Below are 24,769 nucleotides of genomic sequence, written 5' to 3'. Positions count from 1 at the left end.
GGGGGGGTGGGCAGCACTTACCTGGCCAGGTTTACCACAGGCTCCAGGATGTTGTGACCCAAGGCGGCACTGCACTCCCCAAAAGAGACCCCCAGTTCCTGCAGGCCAGACAGGGAGGGGCATGTGTGCCTTGGGAGAGACAACTGCAAGGCCAGGCTGTACCCCACCGCTGAAGTCCTGGCCATCAGAGTCCCAAGGCATCCCTAAGCCGACCTCAGTGGCGACCAAGACAGCCCCGTCTCGGCGTGGGCCACCATCCCTGGCTGAAGCCCTTTGCCCACTGTCCCTTCACCCCGGCTGGCCAAGGTGTCAAAGAATGCACTGAAACGACACTTCACAGCCTTCGGAGTAGCGTGGGAAGCCTGCATCCCAACTTGGAGAAAGGTCTCTGGAGACATTTTATAAATGTTAGTTTTTTTTTTTTTTTGAGACAGAGTCTCGCTCAGTCGCCTAGGCTGGAGTGCAGTGGCGCGATCTCGGCTCACTGCAAGCTCTGCCTCCCAAGTAGCTGGGACTCAGCTTCACGCCATTCTCCTGCCTCAGCCTCCCAAGTAGCTGGGACTACAGGCGCCCGCTGCCACGCCCGGCTAAGTTTTCGCATTTTTTTGTTTTTAGTAGAGACGGGGTTTCACCGTGTTAGCCAGGATGGTCTCGATCTCCTGACCTCGTGATCCACCCGCCTCAGCCTCCCAAAGTGCTGGGATTACAGGCATGAGCCACCACGCCCGGCCAGTTATGTTTTTTAATTTCAAAAATATTTCATTGGGAGAATATTGGAAGATACAGTATAAGAAAGTACACGCTCAATATCTAAACCACTGCTGTTAGTGTTTGGGAAGATATTGCCATTCTGTTTTATATAACCCTTTTATGGGGCGGGGGCTAAATGTCCTGTACAGTTAGGTTAAACCAGATGAAATTGCTATTTTTGGCATGCCCCAGTCAAATATCAGCAATTTCATATGTTTCAACCTAACCTATATCTAGATTTGTAGCTGCTTATATGATTTTCTATTATATTGTAAACATTTCCCCCACACCCTTAAACATTTTTCCAAGACGGGATTCTTAATGGCAAATACCTCTCGTATGAACATCCACAATTTAACCACCAATTGCTGCCAAATGTTTGTTCTTATAAATAATATTTGAAAGCCCTCATATAAACATGTGCGATTGTACGTTATACATGGGTATCCATTAGGTGTTCCTTTAGGGATTATTACTTCCGAGTCTTCCCTTAGGATAAATTGCTAGAGGATAAATTACTATGTCAAAGGGTTGAGTTACTACTTTTAAGAAAAAGGCCGAGCACAGTGGCTCACGCCTGTAATCCCAGCACTTTGGGAGGCTGAGGCAGGCAGATCACTTGAGGTTAGGAGTTCCAGATCAGCCTGGCCAACATGGCGAAACCCCGTCTCTACTAAATATACAAAAATTAGCTAGGCCTGGGGGCGCGCGTCTGTAGTCCCAGCTACTAAGGAGGCTGAGGTGGGAGAATCGCTTGAACCCTGGAGTCGGAAGTTGCAGTGAGCCGAGATCATGCCACTACACTCCAACCTGGGCAACAGAGCAAGATTCCAGCTCAAAAAAAAAAAAGAAAGAAAGAAAGAAAAAGAACAAGAAAAAACTTCCTTTCAGGCAGGAGCCACAATGATGACCTCACGACTTATGGGAAGTGGGAAGAGAAACAGGAAGAAAATGTGGCATGAAAATGCCAAGAGGGGTTGCGTGAGAGGTGGGGCGAGGAGTGATTTTCCCCTCTATTTTTATTCTCTCCAGATTTTCTGGAATGTGGTTAAATGCTATTCATGAATAAATAGTATTCACTGTCTGGCAGTGGAGCTTTTGATGTAATCATCCCAAGGGAGAATTTGAGTCTTAAAATAGGAGAACTTAGAAGGCAGCACGTTAATTAGAGACCAGAGATAAAATTAAAATTTGATTGGGAATTTTAAGCAAAGCCTTTAAAACCTTTTTACTCTGAAGCTATTTCTTATGTAGGTGGGGACATGGTGTGGGAATGTGCTAATTCAACAATGAGGTTCAGTATCACCCTCGCCACTCCAGCCTCGGGTTTGGGCTTAAAACGCATCTCCAGAGGCCGGGGCTGTGTGGGAGGCAGAGGCGGCCAGGCTGTTCGCTCTGAGCAGGGCTTTGGTTGGGGCAGGGGCAGGAATGGGCCATGGGTTCTCCTCGGCTGCCCAGGTCAAGTGACGCCTATCCACTACCCGCCAGGGAGGCATCTGCCTGGTCCACACACAGAGACGGGCTGATGCCCAAGTGCTTACCCGGGCCAGTTGCTGCCCAGCTTCTGTGGACACTTGCCGTTCTTCTTCACAGTCCATCTTGTTTCCCAGGAGAAGGATGACCACCCCATCCGACCCTGCGTCCTGCACACAGAACATGTTCTCTCAGCCACAACCACTGTGTGCCAGGCCCCTGGCACATTTGCCCTCCTAGAAGCTGAAGTGTGTCCCCCATGTTCCCACTCTCAGGCCACATCCACTCCATATCCTTCTCACCTGGACCCTTTCCCCCATCCTTCCTTTCTGCTGATAAACATCTCACCTATTTTCCAAGGCCAACCTTAAGAACAACCTTAAGGAAGCCTTCCTGGATTGTTCCTGCCCATGCCCTCTCTTCCTGCCTGTGTTGAACAGTCCAGCACTTGATTATACATTTTCCCAATTGTTTCATGAATAATAATAATAATAGTTTCTGATTAATGAGTGATTGTTATACACCAGGTGCTATGCTGAAATCAATTATATCAGTTAATCCTCACAGCTCCCCTATGAAAGAAGTCAGGAAATTGAAGTTCAGAGAGCTCAATTCACTTGTCCAAAGTCACAGAGTTGGGGTGGGTGGGATTCAAATCTAGGTCCTGTCAGACCCCAGCGCTCAGCTCCCCTCTTTACATATTACCTTATCCTGCTTCTTTTGCTAAACTAGAAACTTCCAGAGAGAAGACAACATGGCTAACTTCACACCCCTCTGCTGTGCTAGTACACACTGCAGAATTTCAGTATATATGCTTTGAGGAAGTATGCAGGGGAAAAACTAGAGATGTGTGAACAGAGGAATTATCACGTGGCATGGCACTAGAACTACATTAGCCTCAAGTGTAAGAAGACGACATTATAAACAGAGCTGCCATATGTAGGAAGAGAATGTTCACAGGATAAAGGAAGTAGTTTTGTTTGAAGGCTATACTATGTGGTTGTCGTTTCTTTGTACTACTGCATTCCCAGCTCATCCAACCACATGCTCTCAGTGGGTGGTGTCACCCATACGTCTGTCATGTCGTTTGTAATCCTAGGAGAAAAGAGGGAGTGGCAGGATATAAGGTCCCTCTTGACTGGAGGGACTGGGGCCAACCCCAGCAGCCATCTGCTCACCTGGAGACAGTCTAGCCAGTAGCGCACGTGGCCAAAGCTCTCCTGGGAGGTGATGTCGTACATGAGCACTACCCCATCAGCCTTGCGGAGCAGCTGCCGCGTCATGCTGTGGTACCTGCCCAGAGAGTCTGCATGAGGCCACACCAGGCATCCCGACCCCAGGTCCTGGCCTCTGCAAAGTGGGAGAAGTAACCTATCCTACTTCTAATTGCTTCCCACAGAGCACGTCTGTATGCTTTCCTTCGTACGGTGTAGTTCTTGTTGACGAGGTAACAGTTCTCATGGCCCAAATTTCAAAAGGTCTCAAGGAGAACTCAGTGAAAAGTCTCCTTCCTTCTGCCCCATCCTGGAGCCACCTAGTCCCCCTCCCCAGAGGCAACCAGGGTTATCAGTTTCTTAAATATTTTTCCAGAGGTATTTTATGTATATACATATATATACACACACATATATACACCCGTACACATACATCTTTCCGCCTCTATTTTATACAAATACAGTGTAAAACATTCATCATACTCATTAATATTCAGTGTTCTGCATTTTGGTTTTTTCCAGTTAACAGGATGTCTTGGAGAAATTTCCCTATCTGGCTGGGTGCAGTGGCTCACGCCTGTAATCCCAGCACTTTGGGAGGCTGAGGCAGGAGGATCATTTGCGGTCAGAAGTTCCAGATTGGCCTGGCCAACATGGTGAAACCCCGTGTCTACTAAAAATACAAAAATTAGCTGGATGTGGTGGCGTGTGCCTGTAGCCCCAGCTCCTCAGGAGGCTGAGGCACAAGAATCACTTAAGCCCTGGAGGCAGAGGTTGCAGTGAGCTGAGATCACGCCACCACACTCCAGCTTGGGCGACAGAGCAAAAAAAAAAAAAAAAAAAAAAATCCCTATTAGTACATACAGACAGTCCTCAGTCTTTGTGTGGCTTTACAGTGTTATATTGGGTGGACTGACCCTACTTTATCTAACTGGTCCCCTATTGATGGACATTTAGGTTGTTTCCTATTTTAATAACACAAGTGATAATACTACGAATGGTCCTGGTTCCTTTGTTATTATAGTCATATATGAGTCTGTCTATAGAATAAATTTCTAGATGTGGAACTGCAGAATCAAATAAGATATGCCTTTTAAGTTTTGATTACTGCCTGGTGCAGTAGCTCATGCCTGGAATCCCAGCACTGCGGGAAGCTGAAGCAGGCAGATCACAAGGTCAGAAGTTCAAGACCAGCCTGGCCAATATGATGAAACCCCATCTCTACTAAAAACACAAAAATTAGCCAGATGTGGTAGCAGGCACCTGTAGTCCCAGCTACTCGGGAGGCTGAAAACAGGAGAATCGCTTGAACCCAGGAGGTGGAGGTTGTGGTGAGCCCAGATCGCGCCTCTGCACTCCAGCCTGAGCAATAGAGCGAGACTCCATCTCAAAAAGAAAAGAAAAAAAAAGTTTTGATCACTTCTGCCTAGGTTGAAAGTAGAAGACCAGCATTTTCAGAAGGACAGGTGATTGAGTGGCTGTCCACTAATGACCATGTTGGGACAGCCCTAATATATGCCCTGCCAGGTTGAGGGACCTCTGGCTCTGCTGCCCTCTCTCCCCTGCCTTGGGCTTGACTCATCTCTCCTTCCCTGACCTCCTGAATCCTCGGGGGGCAGTTGCCTCCCGCCCATGTTATTGGGGCTGCTGTGTGTCCCTCTGCACCCCTACACTCAGCCTAGTTCCTGACACCACTGATACACATTGCCTGTTACCTCTCTTGGCCAGCCGTGTCCCAGAGCTGCAGCACAAAGCACTTGTTGTCCACCAGCAAGGTTTTGACCCGAAAATCTACTCCTAGGACACATAAAGAGGGGTGAAGCCTACTAAATTACCATCCAGGACTCCTAGCCAAGGCCTACCCCAGTATACACCTGTTCCCTGAACCAGCTGCAGTGCGATAGAGCCCTTGGCTGCTGGGCTTCCCTTCCCCTCTGCATTCCATCCGTCCTCAAGACCCACTTTCTCCAGGAAGCCTTCCCAGACCTCCCTGCCATACTGGCAGTTTGTGCCAACCCAAGGCACCTTGTCTACGATGTTTATTCCTTAGGTCACCCAGAATACAAGTTTCATTATTTTATTTTTACACTACTCCTTTTTCCATTCCCTAATTATCGCATGCACCTTGCCCTCTCAACCAGACAGCAGGGGAGACAAGCAGCCCAGAGGGGCATAAGGAATGCTGGCTTCAGGCCACTGTTACACTGGTTACAGGACTTCAGGCAAGTCATTTCACTTCTGTGAGCCTCTCTTTCCTTGTCTGCAAAGTGGCAAATTAGAAAGACCTACACTGCAGAGTGGCTGGAGGATTAAAATGCTGTTTTAATCAGCCGGGTGTGGTGGCGCACCCCTGTAATCCCAGCTACTCGGGAGGCTGAGGCAGGAGAATCACTTGAACCCGAGAGGCGGAGGTTACAGGGAGCCGAGATCCTGCCACTGCACTCCAGCCTGGACAACAAGAGTGAAACTCCGTCTCAAATAAATAAATAAATAAATAAATAAGGCCGGGAGCGGTGGCTCACGCCTGTAATCCCAGCACTTTGGGAGGCCGAGGCGGGCAGATCACGAGGTAAGGAGACCGAGACCATCCTGGCTAACACAGTGAAACCCCGTCTCTACTAAAAATACAAAAAATGAGCCAGGCGTGGTGGCGGGTGCCTGTAGTCCCAGCTACTCGGGAGGCCAAGGCAGAAGAATGGCAGGAACCCGGGGGGGCGGAGCTTACAGTGAGCGGAGATCGCACCACTGCACTCCAGCCTGGGCGACAGAGCGCCTCAAAAAAAAAAAAAAAAAAAAAAAAAAAATGCTGTTTTAAGTGAGCAGACCCAGAAAAGAGGATAAAACTTCTGGTGTGGAGGCAGGGCTTTTAAGGTAGGTGGCCTTAACTTTGGGGGCCCAGCTAGGGCAAGAAACTTAACCAGGTCTTCAATTCTCTGCTTTCCTCATCTGTAAAATGGGGATAGATATGGAAAATGTACATTCAAATATAACTCCGTTGGCTGTAATTCTCTATCTGGTCCTGTCCTCAAATGCAGGCAGGGTAGAGTTCTTATGTTGTGAGGTAGCGGGGTGGGGCAAGAATGGAGGGAAGGTGACGCCAGGTAGGGAAATAATTGACCAATGAAGGCAGATCATTTCCTGTGGTATTTAAACCGGAATAGACGATAGCCACCAGGGGGCAGCAAACCGTAGCTGGGATTGGGACAGATCTGGACCAAGTACTTGGATCTCGGGTACACCCAGTGCATGCCGGCTTGCCTGGTTGGTTGGTTGGTTGGTTGGTTGGTTCACAATTATGCAGCTTGTGTTTTTCTTGATTGAATTTTGTGGGAACTTCTCACCACATAATAAAGGGGGAGGCTCCATTCTAAGGAAGGCTGTTGTAAGGAATAAGACATGTATGGAAGATGCCTAGTGCATGGGAGGTGGTCAGTAAACGGTAGCTTAGGTGACTAATAATGGTAGCCTTGGCCAGGCACGGTGGCTCATGCCTGTAATCCCAGCACTTTGGGAGGCTGAGGCGGGTGGATCACCTGAGGTCACCAGCCTGGCCAACATGGTGAACTTCATCTCTACTAAAAGTACAAAAATAAGCCAGGTGAAGTGGCACACACCTGTAGTCTCAGCTACTTGGGAGGCTGAGGCAGGAGAATTACTTGAAGCCAGGAAGCAGAGGTTGCAGTGAGCAGAAATTGTGCCACTGCACTTGAGCCTGGGTGACAGGGCGAGACTCTATCTCAATAAATAAATAAATAAAATAATGGTAGCGCTGTAGATCCTGTGACCCCACTCAACATCAGGCCAGCCTGCTATAGGTTTCCTCTTCCTGAGGGAATTGCATTTTTAACTGGCTCCCAGGTGAGGCTTCTTGGGCAAGAAAAGTTTGAGAACCTGCCCCAGGCCTCTCTTGTGGGGAGCTGTCATTTACCGACTGGTCTGGCACTGATCCTCAGTCGGCATGTGCCCTGGTCTAATACAAAGACAGGCATGGCATGACGTCTTTGTCCCTAGGTGGGTCTCCCCTCCATTCCCTCGGGTTTGCTTTTCTGTAGCTCTGTGTGGGGTTCAGTGGCCGCATATGCTGATACTTTTAGGGAGGGAAGCTTCTCTGCTTTCAGCCATTTCTTGCAGGAGCCACTGAGTTAGACATGATCAAATATTTACTTATAATAATCATAACAATCGTAATAACTAATACTAACGGAGTACTCGCTACATGTCAGTTATTATTCTAAGATCTTGACATATCAACTCAACTAATCCTCAACCGCTCTAGGAAGGCAGCACTACTGTTGTCCGATTATGCAGATGAGGATTTGGGGGTTCGAAAGGGTTAAATCATTTGTCCAAATTCAGACCCCAATAAGTGGCAGGGCTAAAATTTGAATTCAGGCACCTGGGTTCCTAATTTACCACACTCTACAAACACATTCTGTGTAAAATATCCAGCTTGCCCAAGGTGACTTCCTGCCAGACCATCGCCGCCCAGCCTGGAGCTAGTCATGAGCAAATCCAACCAGCATAGACCCTGCTCTGGCCTGCCCACGGGCCACATGAGTGGAAACTTGCTTGTTTTCACCATCAACTCTCGCAGGCACCTAAATTGCAGGGTGCATTGTTGATGTGGCACATTATAAGCTAATCAGATCAATGCAGAAAAAGCAAATTACCTGTAATTAGAGACGATTAGTGAAATAGTAAGGTTATGCCCATATAAAACAATGTCTAATGCAGGGCCCGTGGCCAGGGCAGAACCTGCAGCTTCCTCAGGGATGGCTTGGTCTGGGCCTGCTGCCACTCGTTGGCCCTGGCCCCTGCATCTCCCCTCCTCCCCGCCGCCCTCCTCGGTGCCCTTACCCACGGTAGCTGTCAAGCCGGTGGCGAAGGAATTCTGGTGCAGCAGGTGCAGGAAGGATGTTTTGCCCACATTGGAGTCTCCCAGGAAGATGACATGGAAGAGGTAATCAGGGTTGGCCTGGGGTTCCCTTGCAGCCATGGGGTCTCCCGGGGATGGGGTCAGCCCAGCCTCCCTGGAGTCTGTTCCTGGATCTTCAAGCCTGCTCTCTGCCCTTGATTCTCTGGAGTGACGGGGGCCTTGTTCTTCCGCGTGAGCAGTCATGAGGGATGGCCTGGGTTGGGCTTCCTGCTCAGCCATGGTGGGAGGGGTTCGCGTGGGTTCCTTGGGTCCTGCTCCAGCCCCAGGCTGAGCCCCTCCGGGAGGAGAGCCCCTTGGAGGTGCCGGTTTTCCAGGAGCAGGGGCTTCTGCTTCCACCTGAGCCTGTGGTGTGGCAGATGGGAGAGAAACAAGCAGAGAATCTTGCTGGGGGAGTTGCGAATGCGCAGTTTCCAGGCCATGAGCCTCAACTGACTGCTCTGAACTGAGGTCCTGTTCACCTCGGCCCTCTTGTTTTCCTTCCTCAGACCTGGGTTCCTCTTCTAGCCCCTGGTGGGGGAGGGCAGGCAGCTCATCCAGCCCAAGGACCTGGCCATGAGCTTCTCTTAGCCCCTCAGGAAGGCCCTCCTGCACCACTGGGCCTGCGTGGCCCTGCTCCAACCTCTCTGTGGGCAGCGGACCCACAAACTCCAGGCCCTGGAAGGGCTCAGTTGGCCCCAGGGTGAGGGCTCTGGCCCTCTGGGCCCCCGGTCTTGGCTCAGAGCCAGTGGCATGCAGGTTCTGCTGGAGGGTATCTCTCTGCCTGGGCGGCTTGGCTGGGCCCACTCCTGTGAAGGCAGTTGTGGGCGAGGGTCCGGGCTGGGTTTCCGGCTCAGTCATGGTGGGAGGGGTTTGTGTGGGTCCTGCTCCAGCCCCAGGCTGAGCCTCCCTGGGAGGAGCCCAAGACCCAGGGTCCTTGTCATCTGGGTCTGAGGCCTGGATCTGTTTGCTGGACCCAGCTGGGGCCTGGGGAGGGGGAGGGGGCCCATCCTCCAAAGGAATGAGCACTTTGAATGCAGGTGCCACCAGGCTTCCTGAGAGACCCCAGAGGAGGCGGCCCTCGGGGGTGGACCCCGGCTCCTGGTTGGGGTCCAGGTTGTGCGGTTCGACAGGCTGCTCTGCACTAATGTCCTGCTCATCTGGGTCCACTCCTTTACTGTCCTTGGCACCGAAAGGCACCCCAGGGGGGGTCCTTGGAGCCCCATCTGGATCTGAAGATGGCTCCTGACCAAATAGTAGAGCCTGTGGCTCCGAGATGGAGATCTGCCTGACCACACGGGGTGTCTGGGGGCCTGAGGCGGCTCTTGGGGTCGGGGGTGGGCTCCAGCAGAGCTGCAGGGCTCCGTGCGGAGGGCTGCCAAAGTTGCTCAGGAACTGGTCCCAGTCATCATTGTCCCCAAATAGCCCAGGCAGGGGGGCCTCCTCAGGGGGGACAGCCGGAGGGTCTGGGGTCTTCTCACCCCCTCCAGGAACACTGGAAAGGAAGCAGGGAAGCAAAGATCAGGGGAGGGGCAGGTAGGTGGTGTCACACCCATCCTACCTGCAGCCTTCACCATCCCTTGCTCTCCCCATGGCCAGGCCTCCTCCCAGTCCTTGCTCAGGCAATCCTTCTCACCTGGTGTGTGCTCCCCACTCCTCCTCCTCATCCAATCTCGTCCATCCTCAAGACCCACATGAAGCCTCACCTCCTCCAGGAAGCCTTCCTTGATCATTCTGGCCCATCCCACTCCTCTGAGCTATAACAAGTAGAGTGAGTGCCTGCTAGGGATCTTGCACTGCACTAAGCCTTTGTGTGTGTGTGTGTGTGTGTGTGTGTGTGTGTGTGTGTGTGTGTGTACATGTACACCCACACACGTGCATGTTTTAATTCTAGCCATGTGGTCTTGGGCACAGGTGTTTCCCTTTTTTGTGCCCCAGTTTCCTCATCTCAGAAATGGGCGTGATAGTTCCAGCTTGGCAGAGGGTGGGGTTTAAGGAAGGAAGCTGTGTGTGCACTGTGTGCTAGCTAGATTCTTAGAGAACTCAGAGTTCCCCACTGGTTCCAGGAGGCCCCTAGAGTCCACCCCAGTCCAGGGATAGCAGCCACTTGCCTCAGTTTCTCCTCCACCTGCCAGGACACCCGGCCCCTGGCGGCGTCCAGGCGCCCCCTGGTCACCTGCAGCTGCCCCTGCACCTCCTCCAGCCGCCCAGCCAGGTCACGCTTGGCCTCCCGCAGCTGCTGGTTCTCTGAGGCAGCCTCCTGATGTGTGCTCCTGAGGTGGGAGAGCTGGGCCTCCAGCTGCAGGGTGGAGGGTGAGGCGGAGAGAAGCCCAGATGCCCTCCAGGGCAGCAAAAAGCCTCCCAAGGCCATTGTGAGACACAGACTCCCACCCCCTGTCCAGGCTCCCGGAGACCCAGCTTAAATCAGAGTAAGAATGGGCGGTTATCCCTCCTTGGCCTAACTAGCTCCATTAGCTCCTGTCCAGGAGGGGCATTGGAAATCCTGAGGCAGGGAGGGCAGGGAGACTGTGTGAGGAACAAAAACCAGCAGTGCCACAAAGGCCCCACACCTAAACCAGATCCCACGCTCCTCTACTCAGAGCCCTGCAATGGCTGCTGGCCCCTGAGACCATCTGGTCTACAGGGGGCTCCTGATCCAACAGCAAATCACATGACCGAGAGAGGGAACGCTGCCTGGCCAGGTGTAGGGAAAGGCAAGCCCTTGCAATGGCCTCCGGGACCCTGAAGAGTCTCCCTGCAGCCTCCTCACCTCCCCTCATGACCCTCATCTCCTTTCCTATGGCTGTTCCCTCTCAGTCTGTTCAGTCCACAGCTCTGCTTACCGTTCCGTGAACTTCCACAGCGCATGCCCGCTTAGGGCCTTCGCACCTGCTGTTCCCTCTGCCTGGATGCCCTTCCCCAGCCTATCACACTTCTTCAGGTCTTCGCTCCAATGTCATCATCTCAGCCAGGCCTTCCTTGACTCCCTTCTCAACTTACTTGACTACGATTCCAACTCTTCTATCCCCCTTTCCTGTTTTACTTTATTCTCCTTAGCACTGATCACCATCTCCTATGTTACGTATGTCACCTGTCTCCCTGACTAGATGGTAACTCTGTGGGCAGAGGTTTGTGTCTGTCATGATCCTCAGAACCTGGAACAGTGTCTGGCACATAGTTGGTGCTGGGTAAGTAGTTGTGGGGTGAAGGAATGAATGGTTGGAGGGGAGAGGCTTCACCTTCACAGGGGACAGGACAAAACGGCCCCAGGTGTAAAGCCCTATCTCTTCTCTTGGCAGGAGGGGCCTGCCTCAATTTCCAAGGAGCAGCTGCAGAGGCACCTGGGAAATCAACTTGGTAACAGGGCCAGCCCAGGCCATGGTGAGGAAGGCTCCGAGAATCTTGTCCCAGGCTGAAGGGATGCTTGTTGTCCTGGTTACAGCAGAGGACAATTTTACCAAGGTCAGAGGTCCCCAAGTTGAGGAAGGAAGAGACAGTGGGGCAGGGTCTCAGACCCGAACAGTCAACCACAGTGCCACCCGTAAGTGACTACAGGCTATAAGACCTGCAGTGTCAGGGCAGCAGGTAACCTGACCCTAAGCAGGAAGCTAGGTCAGTTTCAGAGATGGAACAAGTGATGCATAAACTACTATGTACCAGGCACTGTCTTAGGCCCTCCCATGTAGTACGTCTAATCATCACAGTACCTACTAAGGCAGGAGCTCTGATTTCCATGTCTCTGATAGGAAACTGAGGCTCATAGATATTAAAAACCTGTTCGAAAGTAGGTTTCTGGGAAACCCTGTCACTCACCTCCCTCTGGCCCTCAGCTAGTCGCTGCACCTCGCGCTCCTTGGCTTCTAGGACGTCCTGCATCTGGGAGGTGAGGGCCAGGCCCCGAGAGTCGCTCTGTGGAGTAGGTAGATTTAGCCCTCACCCTGCAGCCTCTTAAGAGCCAGCTGGGCAGGCCAGCCCTTCTCACACTCCACCTCCACCACCTGGGGTGCCTGGGCCAGGATGTCCCAGCAGGGAGGGTTCTCAGGACAACTCCCCCAGTTCCAGCCTAGATTGTGGCAACAAGGAGACTTGGCAGAGATGGGAAGGGGGCCCAGGTTCGACATTCCCCACCCCATCTCTCTGGGGAACACAAGCTGCTCAGGGCAGGGAGACGATTTACTCCAGCAGCCTCCTGCACTCCACCCTGGTCAGTCACTGGCCCCACTCCTCAGCTAGCAGAGGTGTCCCGGGCAGTAGGAAGGAGGCAGGCTGCCAGCAGGAGCCCACCTCGGCCTGCAGCTGCTGCTTCTCCTGGCGGATCTGCTGCTCCATCTCCTCATAGAGCTGCTGGACCTCGCGGTGGTGGTCAGAGTCACACCTGGGAGGAGCAGGAGTTGGGGCCAGGCAGCCCATTAGCGCCTCTGGGAGCCTGCTGCTGGCAGGGGCAGTCTGGGCTTGGGTTTGGAATCCATCCTATTGCTTTCCTCACTCTGCCAGCAGTCACTGACCTCTGTCACTCTGAGAACAGCCATCCCAATAACAACCCGCTGACCCATACGACTTTGACTTTGGTCCTGCTGATCCTACCATGCCGACCCTTGTAACCATCACCAGTTCCCCTGGCCAGGGTCTCATTGTCCTCATCACCCCATCACTCAGTCCCACCTCCCTCTTTCACCATCCTCCTGCCCCTATAACCCAACTCCAGGGTCACCACATGCATTGCAATCTACGGGAGCAGGCCCCCTGGAGTTGGGCGTCACAGCGGGTCCTGTACCAAGACACACCCTGCCATTCCCACTCCTGCCATTACCAACTCTGTCCTCCCCGCCAGGTCCCCTGAGCCACCTCTTCCTCCAGCACAGCTCTGCCCTATCCAGCTCACAGGCCCGGCTGTAGAAGGAGCTGGGGAAATTCAGATTCCACTGGAATGTGAAGAGCACCTACTTCAAGTCAGACACCCGGCCGGGTCCCCCACTCACTTCTTCAGGGTCAGCTCCAAGGCCTCCTTGTCTGCCTGGGCCTCCTGCAGGCGGCTGGTCATCTTGGCCAGAAAGCCTGCCAGGTTGCCTGCCAGCTGGGGCTCCTCCTGCCGCAGCTGCCCCCACAGCTGCCAGATTTCTGTCTGCCTGGGGAGGGGAGGACAGCCAGAGATGGGAGGGTCAGACACGAGGTGGGATGGAGAAGCAAGGGGGGCCCCACTCCTCAGTTTTCACGACAGTGCTCCAAGAGACTTTGGCACCTGGGCCAAATCTATTGACACCCTACAAGATGCAACTCAAATGCCACCTCCTCCAGGAACCATTCCCAGGTGTGCCCTCTCCCTTCCTGAACCCCTGCCACACTTTGTCTCTCTATGATTCTGTAATAGTGGGATGGGAGGATTTGGGATACTGATGGCCCAGGGCTTCCATCTGCCCTCTCTCTTCTCTCACTCTGAGGCTGTGTGACCTTCAGCAAGTCCCAAGCCCTCTCTGGGCTCATTTGTAAAATGGGGTGGGGGCTGATACCTGCCAAGCAAGGTCATTGAGGAATGAGAGACGCCTGATGAAAGCACCAGCTCAGGGCCTGCTACACGGTTGGCACCCGATAAAGGCTGCTTTCACATGGATTTAATTAAGTCGTGAGGACAGATGCCAGAGGGCTGAGCCTAGGCCAAGCTGCCAAGTGAATAAAAGGCTGCCCTGCCAGTCTACACCCTAAGTCCCACCCTGCCTGCCTCACAGCACCTGGCCCCACCCTCACAGAGCCAAGCGTGAGGAATCTTGTCCTCACAGAACCCCACGGGTGCGGTGAGCAAACCTGGGCCAGTGCGTGAGGGTGATTCCCCCACTGGTTCTAACAGACCCTGGGAGTCCTAGAGAGGGATGTTTGCAGGCAGGGCTCCCTTTCTTTCTCTCTCTCTCTTTTTTCTTTTTCTTTTTTTTTTTTTGAGACGGAGTCTCGCTCTGTCGCCCAGGCTGGAGTGCAGTGGCACGATCTCAGCTCACTGCAACCTCTGCATCCCAGGTTCAAGCGATTCTCCTGCTGCGATTCTTCTGCCTCAGCCTCCCGAGTAGCTGGGATTACAGGCATGTGCCACCATGCCCGGCTAATTTTTGTATTTTTAGTAGAGACGGGGTTTCATCATGTTGGCCAGGCTGGTTGGAACTCCTGACCTCAGGTGATTCACCCACCTCGGCCTCCCAAAGTGCTGGGATTACAGGCATGAGCCAGGCCAGGGCTCCCCTTCTCTAAGCAAAGGCAACTCCCTATACCCAGAGCCTCAGAAGGATGGGAGGAAATGCATTTCTGTCTCCAAACCTGTTCAACCCAGGGCACAAAATGCCTGAAATCACCCCCAACTCCAGGAATCCTCACTGAGTTAAGAAAGGCACCAGCAGGGATTCCCATGGTTTTAAGAATTCAAGGGCCCTTGGGAAGCTGAGCCCACTTGTTAGTCCTCCTGAAGAGTGACCCTACAGGGCAGGATAGGGCAGGGAGGTGCGGGGGTGGGAATGATTCCCCGTAAGCAGGCATCCTCTGCATGTGGTTTTAACCCCACCACAGCTTTTAGGCTCATTCTGCAACCCAGGAAACAGAGGTCAGAAGTGAAGCCATCCCTGTGGTCACACAGCTAGCCAATGGCCAAGCCAGGATTTGCACCTGGCTCTACCCGGCACCTGCCCCCTTGACGCTATGTCCAGGGGAGCCCCTGCTGTCAATGGCTGGCAGAGCCTCTCCCTGTGCACATGCTGCCCTGGCCTTACTTGGGAAGTAAGTGTCCAGTCCCCAGCTGCTCTATGAAGGCAAGGAACGCCTCCTTCTCCTCAGCATCGGCCTCCTCCAGAGCCGGGAAACTGGTGGTAGCAGACACCCGCTTAGAGGGCAGTGGCTTCCTTCTGCGGAGCCTGTGGGAGCTCTGGCTGGAGCCAAAGATGTTTTCTGTGGACAGAGACGGACAGAGGGGAGCACAGTGGTATTGGGCCCAGGTGCCTGGCCTCCCACCCAGCCCTGCTCCAGCCCTCAGGGAAGGAATTCTACCTGTGCCAGTCACATTTATACAGGGCTACATTCATGTATTTCTCATATCAACCTTAGGAGTCTACTTAAGCTAGTCATTTTACAGATGAGCGTCTGAGGCCCAGAGACACCAAAAGACTTGCTGGAAATCACACCGCACCTCCAAGGCAGTGAACAAACCCTTCATGCACTCAATCAAGGGATGTGTATTGAGCATCTACGTGACAAAATTAACCAAAATCCCTAACGTGGAGCTGACATTCTAGTGCAGGTTGAAAAGAATATTTTTTTTTTAAGCCAACTTGCTAAGTGAGCCAAAGGAATATAGGAATATGCAGGGTAATTTCCACTGAGAGACTGGGAGGATCGACTTAGATGAGGTGGCTAGCAGTGGCCTAAGGAGGTGACACTGGAACTGAGATGTGAATCCCAAGAAGGAGCAAATCCTGTGGACTCCAAGAAGCGTGTGCCTGGCAAAGAGAACAGCACTGCAGGTGCCCTGAGGCAGGACCGGGCTAGCAAGATGGACGGGGTGAATGGCACTGAGTGAGCCAGCGAGGTTGGCAGCGTCTGGAGGGTGCAGGCCCTGCAGGCCCTAGGAAGGGGCTTCCAGTTTGTCCCACAGGCACTGGGAAGTTCCTGGCATGGCAGGCATGATTTGATTCGCGAATGAAGACGGCCCCAAGGCTGTGTGGACAACAAGCTCCCTCTGTGCTGCACTCCCACCGGCAATTCCCCTTGCCCAGCCCTTGAGTTCTCCTCCCAACTCTCAGCTTCTCCATTGCCAGAACTGGAGGAACCTTCTGCTGGAGTGGGCCCACGCGTAAATGCAAATTCCTGGCCTCCTTCTCTGCTGGTCTCCAGGCTTTTGGAGACTCAGCTGACCTGAGAACTCTGGGTGGCTTTGTGGACACTGAAGGCTGATCTGTGTCTTGCAGGGGCTCTGTGAAGACACCACACCATTCATTGCCTGGGCCGGAAGGTCTTCCCACGGAGAGGATTAGCGGGAGGATTGTGCCCTGCTGGTCCTGGGCTCCCTAAGTCTTGTCAGCCCTTCTAGAGAGGCAGGTGCTGGGGCGGCCCTGCCCAGCGGGGGCTCAGCACCTGGAAAGCCCCCACCCCTAAATATCACCCTCTGCTGCTCCCTGGCCCATGGAATTCCCCTAACCAAAGCCACAATGTTACTCTCCTCAGGCGGAAACAAATCTGTGGTGTCAAGACCTCTGGCTCAGGAGAGGCCTTTTACTGAGGAGAAGACATGGGATGAGCAAGCCCAGAGGCCTCCCTGGAGGCAGGGGGGTGGGGGGGTGGAATGCAATGCATGGGGGAGGGCCCCGGACCACTCTAGCAGCCAGGGATGTGGGGTGAAAGTCCCTGGGGAAAGGGCTGCCTTTCTAACGACCCAGTCTAGCCCCATGCAGGGCACACTGCACGGGACACCTGGGTGCCCAGAGGCCCTCCAAGGACAGACATACTGAGTCCAGAGCTGAATTCTTCAAGTGACAGATGTCCCTTCCGCTCCACGTCCACCCAGTCGAAGATCATCTCTGACTCCTCCTTGCTGCCCAGGAAGCTGAACTTGGCCACCTGGAAGGAATGGGCAAGGTGGGCAGGTGTTCCCACCTGGGAAGATTCTCACCCTCCAAAACGGAGAGATGTTTGTCTTCAGCCACCCCTACCTCACCTCGCCCTCATGTCAGAGTCCCCCCAGTAACCTGACCCAGGGCCTAAGCTTGACGTTCCCAACCCCACCCAAGGCAGCCCTCCCAGCAGGGCCATGAACTGGCTCCAGCCCTTTTCACTCTCTCCATCCAAAATCAAAATGTACCTGTCCTAAGTCCCATGTCTTTAGAAACTTGATAAAGGACAGCAGCCAGCCCTCCCCCAGAATGTCGTGATCAGTGTCCAAAAATTATCTGAGGCCGGGCATGGTGGCTCATGCCTGTAATCCCAATAGTTTGGGAGGCCGAGGTGGGCGGATCACCTGAGGCCAGGAGTTCAAGAGCAGCCTGGACAACGTAGTGAAAATCCGTCTCTACTAAAAATACAAAAATTAGCCGGGCATGGTGGCAGGTGGCTATGTTCCCAGTTACTTGGGAGACTGAGGCAGGAGAATCACTTGAACCCAGGAGGCAGAAGTTGCAGTGAGCCAAGATGGTGCCATTGCACTCCAGCTTGGGTGACAAGAGTGAAACTCCGTTTCAAAAAAAAAAAGTCAATGAGTTACATAAAATCTTCTATAAGAGTTCAGTTTATATATCACGGCCTACAGGTCATGATTTTACCTTTTTGAAAATTATAACAAGTTTTGGACTGAGGTCTATGGAGACGGCCCAGTGGGCTCATCTGGCAGAACCCAGTAGCCTGCATGGCTGCACAAGCGCATGTCATGGGCTCTTTTAGCCCACGCGCTTTGGCTCTCAGAGGGAATCCCAAGCATAATAGAACTTGGTGTTTGCTGATTCTCTGTTTCTCTAGTTACTTTGTTTTCCTTTTTGTAAATTTCGTGTTTTTATCTGGGGCTGCACATGAATGATAAGTTATTCCCCATTGGTGGCAGCAGTGATGGTCTGGTCTAAACCAGCGATGGTCTTTATGTTCTATTTGGTGATCTCTGGGGGATGCATCATGGAGACCTAATGCCTGTTGGTTGAAAAGTAACGGAAAAACTGGTTTGCTAATCGTTTTGTTGTTGTTGTTGTTGTTTGTTTTTCTATTTGTGATCTCAAATTAGTGAAGAATTCCAGGCTGGGCACAGTGGTTCATGCTTGTAATCCCAGCACTTTGGGAGGCCGAGGCGGGCAGATCACTTGAGGTCAGGAGCTGGAGACCAGCCCGGCCAACATGGTGAAACCCCGTCTCTACTAAAAATACAAAAATTAGCCAGGCGTGGGCGCCTGTAATCCCAGCTACTCGGGAGACTGAAGCAGGGGAATCACTGGAACCTGGGAGAAGGAGGTTGCAGTGAGCCAAGATTGCACCACTGCACTCTAGCCTGGGTGACAGAATGAGACTATATCTCAAAGAAAAATAATTTCGTATCCACTGGGAAGGAGAACAGCTGTTTGAGATCTGAGTTGGTGAGGTTTCATGTTGCTGTTCACTTTTTTTTTTTTTTTTTTTTGAGACGGAGTCTCACTGTCATCCAGGCTGAAATGCAGTGGCGCAGTCTTGGCTCACTGCAACCTCCACCTCCCGAGTTCAACCTATTCTCCTGCCTCAGCCTCTTGAGTAGCTGGGACTACAGGCGCCTGCCACCACGCCCGGCTAATTTTTTGTATGTTTAGTAGAGACGGGGTTTCACCATGTTGGCCAAGCTGGTCTCAAACTCCAGACCTCAGGTGACCCACTCGCCTCAGCCTCCCAAACTGCTGGGATTACGGGCGTGAGCCACCATAACCAGCCTGCTATATTTACTTTTGATCTGTGGCTGGAACTGTAGAAATGAAGCAAGATACTCTCTGTGCGTCTGTATATCTATACATCTGCAATAGAAAGGCCTTTAACTCTTTTTTATTTTATTTATTTATTTTTTGAGACAGAGTCTCACTCAGGCTGGAATGCAGTGGCACAATCTCAGCTCACTGCAACCTCCACCTCCTGGGTTCAAGCGATTCTCCTGCCTCAGCCTCTCAAGTAACTGGGATTACAGGCATGTACCACCACACCCGAAAGGTCTTTAACTCTTGTTGTCAGTGTGAAATACTCTTGTACATCTGGAAGGTATTAATAACTTAGTGTACTATGTCTCTTAAAGGAGTTCTGTGTTGATTAGTTTATAGAGACAAATAAGTGATTATATAAATCTAATGCTCCTAAAAATAACAGAAAATAACTGAAATTTGAATGCTTTAAATGTGTTAGACTTAAAACAATTCTTCTTAGAAATCGCTAGCTCAGAAAATTTTTCAGGAGCCAGGTCCATATAATTAACATGATTCTTTGAACAAATTATACTGGTTTAATAATTGTTTTGACAAAACACATATAATAGCTATCTGTCTTTTCTGTGCTTTATGTTAAGTATAATACAAGTATACATTCTGTTTTTCTTAAGTCTATATTTATTTTCTGTGAAGAAACTAGTTAATCTACATTTCCTATACTTCTCATTTCGACTTTCAGATCAAACAAGTCAACTTTATCTTATGTTTAAGAGTATAAACATGTAAATTTGTGCCCCACTAAATTGATTAATTATTCTAACACATAAATTTTGTATCAACAGTAATTATATTTTTTAGTGTGTCACCTTAACCACAGTTTCCAAGATTCTTAGATAACTTTAGAATTTTGAATTAATATTGAAGTACATTAATTAATAAATAATTTTTGACTATCTGGATAATTTCTAAAACAAATTTAATACTGAAACATTGGTTGCTAATCATAATTTTAAGTTGATATATTTTTTACTTCTTATTTTCACATGCTAGAAAGTAGCTATATCATTGGGTAATGTTAACAAATGAATTCATTATTTTCTGCTTTAAAAAGTTGTGCAGGCGGCCAGGCGCGGTGGCTCAAGCCTGTAATCCCAGCACTTTGGGAGGCCGAGACGGGCGGATCACGAGGTCAGGAGATCGAGACCATCCTGGCTAACACCTGTCTCTTATACACATCTAGATGTGTATAAGAGACAGCCCATATTCATAGCAGTATTATTCATAATCGCCAAAAGAATCCACCCAGGTGTTCACTGACAGATAAGAGGATAGACAAAAATGACATATATGTACAACGGAATATTATTTGGTCTTTTAAAAGAAGAACATTTGGACACATGCTATGATACAGATAAACCTTGAGGGCATTCTGCTAAGTGAAATACATCAGTCACTAAAAGACAAATACTGTATGATTACATTTCTATAAGGTACCTAGAGTAATGAAAGTTATAGAGACAGAAAGTAGAATAGGGATAGCCAGGGGTTGGAGAGAGGGAAGTATGGGAGTTAACTATTCAATGGGTGCAGAATTTCAGCTTGGCAAGATAAAAGAAGCATTGGAGATGACTGGGGAAATGGTGGTACAACATCGTGAATATACTTAATGCCACTGAATAGTACATTTTAAAATAGTTAAAATGATAAATTTTCTGTTACATATATTTGACCACTTTCTTTTTAAGTTGTGTTAGGGATACTCAAGGCTGTAGAAAGTTGGTTTATGTGTATTTGTGAGCTTTGCTTGTCTGCTAAAATTCTTGTATAAGACAGTTCTCAATTATTTATCCTTAGTTCTTCCTATGAAGGAGGTTAATTACACTGGTTAAAAGTGCAATTAATACAGGCTGGGCATGGTGGCTCACACCTGTAATCCCAGCAGTTTGGGAGGCCTAGGCAGGTGGATCACTTGAGGTCAGGAGTTCAAGACCAGCTTGACCAACATGGTGAAATCCTATCTCTACTAAAAATAGAAAAAATCTTCCTGGCATGGTGGCGGGCATCTGTAATTCCAGCTAACTGGGTGGCTGAGGCATGAGAATAGCTTGAACCCAGAAGGCAGAGGTTGCAGTGAGCTGAGATTGTGCCACTGCACTACAGCCTGGACAACAGAGCAAGACCCTGTCTCAAAACAACGGCAACAACAACAATAACAAAAGGTCAATTAACTACAGATGCTTGAGGCTTTGCTAGGAGCAATAGCGACAGAGAAACAAAACTTTGTCTACAAGGAAAATGGGATGCATTGTTGTGTGAAAGTGTCTGGTTATTCTAGAACATGAAAAAGGATAAAAAGGCAAAACTTGAATAGATATAGAATGTTGTAGAAAGTTTGCTGAAAGAAAATTTTATTTGCCTTGATTTATAATGCCTGAGTCTGAAAATAAACTATGAAATGTATTAACATTTTGCCAAATTTGGCCCAGTTTTGATGGGCTTAAAAATTGATAATAAATAGGCTTGGCACAGTGGCTTACGCCTGTAATCCCAGCATTTTGGGAGGCCGAGGCGGGTGGATCACATGAGGTTAGGAGTTCAAGACCAGCCTGACCAACATAATGAAACCCATCTCTACTAAAAATAAAAATAAAAAAATAGCCGGACATGGTGGCAGGCGCCTGTAATCCCAGCTACTCAGGAGGCTGAGGCAGGGGAATCGTTTGAACCCAGGAGGCAGAGGTTGCAGTGAGCCAAGATCACGCCATTGCACTCTAGCCTGGGCAACAAGAGTGAAACTGTCTTGAAAAATAAAAATAAAAATAAGTAAATACATAAAAATAAGTAAAAATAAGTAAATAATAAATAAAAACTCATGAAAATTTTACAGCCACATGTTCTATTAATGCATAACTAGAATTTGGCTTTATCTCTACTAAAATAATAAATTGGTCTTAGAGCTCTTAGCAAGGGTTAAAAAAGAGGCTACTGTTTAGCTTCTTTGTAAGCCTCCCAGATAACAGAGATTCCCTATCTCACCAGAATCATTTCCTCTGCTTTGTTTTGACCTTACTATGTCTTAAATTCTTTTTTAAAAAAGCAAAGGTATCTCCCTTATAAAAAAGCTATCTACTCTTGCAATCATATTACCTTCTTCCATATTTATTTCAAAATCTTTTATTTTATTATTACTTTGATTAAATAGATAACAAAGTAATATTTCTTGGTCTCCCATGACCTCTTAATCTAGTGCCCAAATCTTCTCTAACGGCTCTTTTGATTTTGCCTTCCCAAGATTAGAGTCTAAATTTAGAAAAAAATACAATAAAAATTTGAAGATATCTTTCTCTATATTTTTTAAATACTTCAACACTATTACAAGAACATCATGGGACGAACAATCAAATCAGAAGAGATGTTCAGGCTTTTCTAGGCTAAATTTTCATGGGCAAAGTGCTATTAATATCAATATTTCAGAAATTGCATGCTTTATGGGAAGGTCCTGGAGATTTCTCAATGATTTTGCTATTTATAATATGTTCTCTTTTTTTCTTTCTTGAGACAGGGTCTCACTCTGCCGCCCAGGCTAGAGTGCAGTGGTGTGATCATGGCTCACTGCAACCTTGACCTCCCAGGCTCAAGCAATCCTCCCACCTTAACCTCCCAAGTAGCTGGGACTACAGGTGCACACCACCACACCTGGCTAATTTTTTAAAACTTTTTATAGGATGGAATCTCGCCATATTGTCTAGGCTGGTCTTGAACTTCTGGGCTCAAGTGATCTTCCTGCCTCAGCCTCCCAAAGTCCTGGGATTACAAGCAGTATGTTTTTATCGTCAGGGGAAACACTGATCAAACCATTAGGAAATAGTTGTGCATTGTACCCCAGGAGAGAATTTCACTCTCCTCCATTCTGATACTATTAGGTAGTGTAATAAATAGCCACAGCCTTTCAGTCTCGTTACTGGACACATTTCTCCTTTCCAATGCCTGCCTGAAGTCTCTGTTATAAGCTGCAGGCCACAGATTGCATCTTCAACAAAGAAAAACAAACTCAAAGTCTAGAGAAAAAGGACTGTACCAGGTTCTATGAACTATTTATGCTTCACTTGGTGTAGGCTTCCAAGCTGACAATGGATGACCTTCTGACTGAGCGAGTAGACTGAGAATTCCTACAACTGAGTCCAAAAGCAGACAGCTTACCTAAGATCCAGCAGAACAATAATTAATTACATGGCATTGATTGAACAGCTGAAGGAAATCTAGTTACGGCTCTTTGTGGCAATACAGTTGATATTATTTTTTATTGTTCTACTTTAATAGATCTGTGAGGAAGTTCTTTCCTGGTCTTGAGCTGTCTCTAACCCTCAGTTTAGTAGATTATACTTTTTTTTTTTTTTTGAGACAGAGCCTCACTCTGTTACCCAGGCTAGAGTGCAGTGGCATCATCTCGGCTCACTGCAACATCCACCTCCCAGGTTGAAGCGATTCTTCTGCCTCAGCCTCCCAAGTAGCTAGGATTACAGACACATGCCACCATGCCTGACTAATTTTTGTATTTTTAGTAGAGACGGAGTTTCACCATGTTGGCCAGGCTAGTCAGGAACTCCTAATCTCAGGTGATCTGCCCGTCTCTGCCTCACAAAGTGCTGAGATTACAGGTGTGAGCCACGAAGCCCTGCCAGATTATACTTTTGTAAACTGAAATTCAACGTTTCAAGTGGTATCTGAATCTCATTGATCCCCTCATGATTCAGAAACCAATACTTTTAAGCCTGGGCAACATGGAGCAACCTGCAACCCTGCCTCTATAAAAAATACAAAACATCAGCTGGGCATGGTGGCACATGTCTGTAGTCCCAGCTACTCAAGAGGCTGAGGCGAGAGGATCCCTTGAACCTAGGAGGCGGAGGTTGCAATGAGCCAAGATCGCACCGTTGCACTCCAGCCTAGGTGAGAGAGCAAGACCCTGTCTCAAAAAAAAAAAATTTATTTTTACAGACTCTCCTTACTTTCCATGGCAATATAATTATTAGCACGGGTTCAACAGAATCTCTCCTCCTTTTTTTCTTTTTTATCAAGATATAATTGGATAAATCAATTGTGTAATCAAGGCCCTACCTGGAGTGTGTTTTATGGGATGTCGTCATTTAATCAGGTGTGACAAGCCTACTATGAGGAATGCCCATGGAGTCAATCCCTACAAAACCCTACCAGGAAGCTGGCCTGGAACCCCATGGATTGCTTCCTGGCAGAAGAGGGACCTTAGAAAAATCAGGGACCTCAAGAAGGGAGGAAGTCATTTAAATTTACAGGTGATGCAAGTGACATCTGGTGAAGAGAGTATCTTGAGCTTGCTTTTCTAGCCTTAGGATAGAAGTTGGGTGACCAACTCATCCTAGTTTTCCCAGGACTTTCCAATTTTAGCACTCAAAGTCCCATATCCCAGGTACCCCATTAGTCTTTGGAAAACTGGAACAGTTTGCCACTCAACTTCTATCCTAAGGCTACAGTTTGGGCAACATAGCAAGACCTCATCTCTACAAAATTTTAAGAATCGGCCAGGCATAGTGGCATGTGCCTTTAGTCCTAGCTACTTGGGAGCCTGAGGCGAGAGGATCTCTTCAGCCCAGGAGCTTGAGGCTGCAGTGAGCTGTGACTGCACCACTGCACTCCATTCTGGGTAACAGTGAGATCCTATCCCTTAAAAAAAAAAAAAAAAAAAACAACCTAAGATTATGTATGAAAGCTTCTAAACAGAAGCTAAAATGTCTCAGTACTGTCTCTATTTGTAGGGCAAATTCAAAGAGACTCATGTTTAATTATATCCTTGTTGCTCCTATGGAAATAAGCCAATGCAATGACAGCAGCCTTTTATACATCAAGAAAATTTTGGAGATTATCTATGATCACAGAAAAATTATCTGGCCGGGCGCAGTTTCTCATGCCTGTAATCCCAGCACTTTGGGAGGCCAAGGCAGGTGGATCACCTGAAGTCAGGAGTTGGAGACCAGCCTGGCCAACATGGTGAAACCCTG

At 49.4% G+C, this 24,769-nt stretch overlaps 1 protein-coding gene across 1 annotated transcript in view; it reads right to left on the bottom strand.

The window, feature by feature from the left end:
• RAB44 (RAB44, member RAS oncogene family) overlaps window positions 1–24,769 on the bottom strand; it is a 35,290-nt gene that overhangs the window by 2,529 nt on the left and 7,992 nt on the right. The window contains exons 3-13 of the mRNA XM_011986598.1: window positions 16,824–16,935; window positions 15,096–15,270; window positions 13,329–13,475; window positions 12,634–12,724; window positions 12,163–12,258; window positions 10,461–10,648; window positions 8,295–9,844; window positions 5,153–5,234; window positions 3,402–3,516; window positions 2,292–2,393; window positions 22–98 (exon numbers count right to left, since the gene is read on the bottom strand). Of these exons, the coding sequence (XP_011841988.1) occupies window positions 22–98; window positions 2,292–2,393; window positions 3,402–3,516; window positions 5,153–5,234; window positions 8,295–9,844; window positions 10,461–10,648; window positions 12,163–12,258; window positions 12,634–12,724; window positions 13,329–13,475; window positions 15,096–15,270; window positions 16,824–16,935 (2,735 nt within the window). The remainder of the gene's footprint in view (window positions 1–21; window positions 99–2,291; window positions 2,394–3,401; window positions 3,517–5,152; window positions 5,235–8,294; window positions 9,845–10,460; window positions 10,649–12,162; window positions 12,259–12,633; window positions 12,725–13,328; window positions 13,476–15,095; window positions 15,271–16,823; window positions 16,936–24,769) is intronic.

This window comes from Mandrillus leucophaeus, unplaced genomic scaffold (genome assembly GCF_000951045.1).
Source record: "Mandrillus leucophaeus isolate KB7577 unplaced genomic scaffold, Mleu.le_1.0 Scaffold3, whole genome shotgun sequence".
Taxonomy (NCBI): Eukaryota; Metazoa; Chordata; class Mammalia; order Primates; family Cercopithecidae; genus Mandrillus; species Mandrillus leucophaeus.
Note: the sequence above shows the minus strand (reverse complement) of the source record. Positions and strands in the feature narration are given on the sequence as shown.